Source organism: Stenella coeruleoalba, assembly GCF_951394435.1.
Source record: "Stenella coeruleoalba genome assembly, chromosome: 3".
In the NCBI taxonomy this organism is placed as follows: Eukaryota; Metazoa; Chordata; class Mammalia; order Artiodactyla; family Delphinidae; genus Stenella; species Stenella coeruleoalba.
In genome coordinates, this window is record NC_137148.1 from 164,261,535 (window position 1) to 164,267,534 (window position 6,000).

General features: G+C 41.4%; 1 protein-coding gene across 4 annotated transcripts in view; it reads left to right on the top strand.

Annotated features, from left to right (window-relative positions):
- Positions 1-6,000, top strand: part of LOC307184744 (uncharacterized protein) — a 49,608-nt gene that overhangs the window by 5,957 nt on the left and 37,651 nt on the right. For 2 of the 4 annotated variants that reach the window (XM_079918462.1, XM_079918463.1), the window contains one exon: positions 4,583-4,751. The exons of the other annotated variants lie outside the window; for them this stretch is intronic. In XM_079918462.1, coding sequence (XP_079774588.1) covers positions 4,749-4,751 — 3 coding nt within the window. In that variant the 5' untranslated portion in view covers positions 4,583-4,748. The remainder of the gene's footprint in view (positions 1-4,582; positions 4,752-6,000) is intronic. 4 annotated transcript variants of the gene reach the window in all.

Below are 6,000 nucleotides of genomic sequence, written 5' to 3' on the forward strand. Positions count from 1 at the left end.
TCTGCAGGTGGCAAGAACAGTTGGTGTGGTGAGCAGCCTGGCCAGACATGACCACCACCCGTGGGTCTGTCTTCTCTTGCTCTGACTCGCTCACCTGCTGTGTTGTCTTGTGGCAGCCGGGGCTGTGGGCTGCTAGGTGCCAGGGACCTCGTGCTGTGAGCGGAGCAGCAGTATGGGATTGGCACCCTCCTTGTATTAGTCCTGGGTTGATATCTTTGCCAGGATTTATCTGTGTGTTAGAGTGAAGCTGTGACAGAGGCAGGCTTGGCCCCGACATACCCCAGTGAGGGTGAGAGAGAGAGAGAGACTATGCCCTGTGCAAGAGGTGGCTCCACTGAGTGTTGCTCTTGAAAGAACAGTCATTTAAAAAGACAGAAAAAGAGAAGAGAGGGGGAAAGACAGCCAATAGATGGCAGGCTGAATCCGCCCTCCTAATACCAGGGGGCGCACCAGGACCCCTAAGTACCTCTGCTGCTGCCCCTGTCTCTACTGCAACAAAGCTCCTGACCGTCAGAGTTACAGGGGGCAACACCCATGGCATCCTTGTGGCACAGCCAAGGGATTAGTTCAAACTGACCTAAACCTGCGGTCCTTAAACCCTATAAAGCAACCTGTTGTCCTGGAGGAGACCCCTATTCCTCATGGCATTAATGTGAGGCCCTCTGGAGGGAAAAATTTTATAAATACCAGGGTAGAGAGGTCACCCTCTCCCCCGAAGTATATACAGTGACTGAAAAACTAAAACAGGGAAGGACAGGAGAGAGGAAATAAGTGAAAAAATACTGAAACAAAGGTCCACAATTTAACCCAACTGGAAATCTAAAATACAGTAAAAGAATTTACACAACAGAAAAGATAAAGGGGCACTGTTTGGTTTCTGGGGCCTCTACAACATAGTTTCTGAATTCATTTTGTCATCTGCTATATTGCATTGATTCACAAACCTTCATGCAAATAATACTGGGTCTCGGGCTTCCCTGGTGGCGCAGTGGTTGAGAGTCTGCCTGCCGATGCAGGGGACACGGGTTCGTGCCCCGGTCCGGGAAGATCCCACATGCCGCGGAGCGGCTGGGCCCGTGAGCCGTGGCCGCTGAGCCTGCGCGTCCGGAGCCTGTGCTCCACAACGGGAGAGGCCACAACAGTGAGAGGCCCACGTATCGCAAAAAGTAATAATAGTAATACTGGGTCTCACGGTACAGTTATATTAGGATCCCACTAAACTTAAGCAAGGTAAGATAATTTCTAAGATTATCTAAGATGATCTAAGATTCCCAATAATCTTAGAGGAGTTACTGGATATAAAATAGGGGACAGTGCTCGCTTCGGCAGCACATATACTAAAATTGGAATGATACAGAGACTAACATGGCCCCTGTGCAGGGATGACACGCAAATTCGTGAAGCTTTCCATATTTAAAAAAAAAATTATCAAAGCTATAAGACCCACTGATAGACAGTAAACTTTACTATGTTAATAAAAACTACATGTGCTATATCGCACATTTTAAAAATATTTTGATAACTGTATTTCTACATAATTTGTTTCCTTTATAATTCTATGTATTTTTTGCAGTAAAAACATTATTCCAAAAATATAACTATAAAAAAAATAAAATAAAATAGGAGACAAATAAGCATGTCTCACCTTAACCATCAGCCAACTTGCCTAAAGACCCCATGGTCATAGGATTCATTTGTCCTAAAGTATCCTATAGTGAACAGGAAAGCTCTGAACTAATGATTCACAAATTAAAATTAAATAATTTTTTTAAATAAATTTATTTATTTATTTATTTTTGACTGCTTTGGGTCTTCGTTGCTGCACGTGGGCTTTCTCTAGTTGCAGCAAGTGGGGACTACTCTTCATTGTGGTGTGTGGGCTTCTCATTGCAGTGGCTTCTCATTGTGGAGCACGGGCTCTAGGCACACGGGCTTTGGTAGTTGTGGCACACGGACTCAGTAGTTGTGGCATGCTGGCTCAGTACTTGTGGCTCGCGGGCTCTAGAACGCAGGCTCAGTACTTGTGTGCATGGGCTTAGTTGCTCCACGGCATGTGGGATCTTCTTGGACCAGGGCCTGAACCCGTGTCCCCTGCATTGGCAGGCAGATTCTTAACCACTGCGCCACCAGGGAAGTCCTTAAATAATGTTTTTGCCAATTCCAAATTGGCTTGACAAAATGGGACCCCACAGATTTATCCCCCAGGTAGATAATATGTGCCAAAGTAAATTAAACAGGGCTTTGAAGGATTGAAAACCATTACAAAAAATTATTTCGTGAAGAGGTGATTACTTGCAGTGCTTCTCCTTTACACAGCTAAATTTGGCCTGTTCTAAAACATGAAAAGAAGGAATGGCACTTGGTACAACCACTGTGGAAAACATTATGGAGGTTCCTTAAAAAACTAAAAGTAGAACTAACATATGATCCAGCAACCCCATTCCTGGGCATATATCTGGAGAAAATCATAATTCAAAAAGATACGTGCATCCCAGTGTTCGTTGCAGCACTATTTACAGTAGCCAAGCCATGGAAGCAATCTAAATGTCTATCAACAGAGGAATGGATAAAGAAGATGTGGTACATATATACAATGGAATATTGCTTAGCCATAAAAAAAGAATGAAATAATGCCATTTGCAGCAACATGCATGGACCTAGAGATTGTCATACTAAGTGAAGTAAGTCAGACAGAGAAAGACAAATGTCATAATTTTAAAAAATGATACAAATGGAATCTAATTTTTTAAAAAAATGATACAAATGAACTTATTTACCAAACAGAAACAGACTTACAGATATTGAAAGCAAACTTATGTTTACCAAAGGGGAAACGTTGGGGGGAGGGATAAATCCGGAGCTTGGGATTTACATACACTTCTATATGGAAGACAGATAACCAACAAGGACCTACTGTATAGCACAGGGAACTCTACTCAATATTGTGTGATAACCTATATGAGAAAAGAATCTGAAAAAGAATATATCATATGTATAATTGAATCACCTTGCTATACACCTGAAACTAACACAACGTTGTAAATCAACTATACTCCAGTAAAATTAAAAAAAAGAAAAGGAATGAATGACACCTCACAGTGGATTACCTTGAGTTTGTGGTCTCACCACACAAACCCCTGTACCCAGTCCCCAACATTGTGGAAATTACTGACTCTGTCCAATCAGCAGCTGGTAAATATCGTGCTCCCACAGATTTGGTTAAGTCTGTTGTGTTCAGTGCCTGTTTCAACAGCCTCTCAGCTTCAGTTGGCCTTCACCTCTTAAGGGATGTGATGCACTTTTAACTGGTTAACCTTAGGGAACTTGAACACCATTGTCACTGCACACAGTCTCTGCAGGCAGGATGTGAGCTGTATCGACCTTGCTCTGGGAGCACAGGTATGACATTACATTAGTGACATTCTCCTCTGAGGAAGTTCATTTGGGGACATACAGATACTGAAAAAAGGAGCTCCTGGCAAGTGGATGGGTCATTAGCCCATCCATAAATAAGGCCCTGACACTGGTTAAATTCTTAAGAATTACATGGTAAACAAGGGGCTGTTCCCTCCTTGACACCATGAAGAAATAGCTGTTGTCCCTCTTAGCACTCACAGCATCTCCTAGGTTGTCTTGGTGTTTGGAAGGCAACATATTCTTTCCTTACAAACTTTACTTCTATGCAAGAAACTCCCCTCCTTGGCCCACACTTTATGACATTAGAGCTGTAATTACCACCAGGTACTGAGCTCTCCTGAAAACAGAGGATCTCCTCCACCCTGAAAACAGCCCCCCATAAGCTCAGCACAGGCTACTGAGACCTCCTTGAGACATGATGGAGCCCTCTGGCACAGCCTGCCTGCAGGAGGGGGCACCCACCCCCTCAGTCCCTTTCTAGATGCCACAGTTCTGGAAGAGGTCTCTTCACCATTCACTATGTTACCTATAGGTTTGTCATGTATGGTTTTTATTATGTTGAGGTATATTCGTTCTATACCTAAGTTGCTTAGAGTTTTTATCACGAAAGGATGTTAAATTTTGTCAAATGCTTTTTCTGCGTCTGTTGAGGTGATCATATAATTTTTTCCCTTTATTTAGTTAATTTAGTGTAACACATTTATTGATTTGCGTATGTGGAACCATCCTTGCATCCCAGGGATAAATCCAACTTGATCATGTTGTATAAGCCTTCTAATGTGCTGTGAATTTGGTTTCTTTTATTTTGTAGAGGATTTTTACATCTATGTTCATCAGGGGTATTGGCTTGTTATTTTCTATTCTTGTAGTGTCCTTGTCTGGCTTTGGTATCGGTGATGCTGGCCTCATAAAATGAGTTTGGAAGTGTTCCCTTCTCTCCAAGTTGTTGCAAGAGTTTGAGAAGAATTGATATTAATTCTTCTTTAAATCTTTGGTATAATTCAGCAGTGAAGCCATCTGGTCCTGGACTTTTCTTTGTTGGGAGGCTTTTGATTACTGATTCAACCACCTTACTCCTTATTTAGCGGTTCAGATTTTCTGTTTTCGTGATCCAGTCACAGTAGGTTGTATGTTTATAAGAATTTATCTAATATCTCTACATCAGGGATCCCCACCCCCCGGGCCACGAACTGATATGGGTCCGTGGCCTGTTAGGGACCGGGCCGCACAGCAGGAGGTGAGCGGCAGGCAAGCGAGCGAAGCTCCATCTGTATTCACAGCTGCTCCCCATTGCTGACATTACTGCCTGAGCTCTGCCTCCTGTCAGCATTATGGTGAGTTGTATAATTAGTTCATTATGTATTACAATGTAATAATAATAGAAATAAAGTGCACAATAAATGTAATGCGCTTGAATCATCCTGAAACCATCACCCCCCTGCCCCCAGTCCATGGAAAAATTGTCTTCCATGAAACCGGTCCCTGGTGCCAAAAAGGGTGGGAACCGCTGCTCTAGGTTATCCAATTTATTAGCATATAACTCTTCATAGTAATTTTTTATGATCCCTTATATTCCTGTTGTACCCCATATAATTTATCCCGTTTCATTTCTGATTTTATTAATTTGAATCTTTTCTTGTTTTTCTTAGTCTAGCTAATGGTTTGTCTTTTCAAACAACCAATTCTTAGTTACTTTGACTAGCTTTATACTTTCATGTGTTTTCACGTTACTAATTAGCATCCTTTCATTTCAGTTTGAGGAAATCCCTATAGCATTTCTTGTAAAGCAGGTGTAGTGGTGGTGAACTCCCTCAGCTTTTGTTTGTTTGCGAAGTCTTTGTTTCCTGCATTTCTGAAGGACGGCTTTGGTGAGTAAAGCTTTCTCGGTTGGCAGTTTCTTTCTTTCAGCTCTTTGCATATGTCATGCCACTCTCTTATGGCCTCACGGTTTCTGCTGAGAAATTTGTTGATAGTCTATTGGGGTTCCCTTTATGTGATGTATCACTTTCCTCCTGTTACTTTCAAAATTCTCTTTCTTTGATTTTTAATAATTCGATTATAATGCATCTTTATGAAGTCTTCTTTGGGTTTAACCTGTTTAGGGATATTTGAGCTTTAGGTACCTGGATGTCCATATCTTTCCCATTATTGGGGAAGTTTCCAGTCATCATCTCTTTAAATAGGCTTTCTACCCTTCTCCTTATAGACATTCCATAATGTGTATATTATTTCTTTTGCTGGTGTCCCCTAATTCCCATAAGCTTTCTTCATTCCTTTTCATCCTTTTTTTCTTCCTCTTTTCTCCTCTAACTGAATAATTTCAAATGAACAGTCTTCAAGTTCACAGATTCTTTTATCTGATTGATCAAGTCAGTTCTCGAAGCTGTATTTCATTTTTCAATTCATTTATTGTATTCTTCAGCACCAGAATTTCTGTTTGGTTCTTTGTGATTTCTATCTATCGGTCAAACATCTCCTTTTGTTCATGTATTGTTTATTTTGTTGAGTTGACTGTATGTATTCTTATGAAGCTCCCTGAGCTTCCTTTGAACAATTATCTTAAATTCTTCATTAGGCAATTTC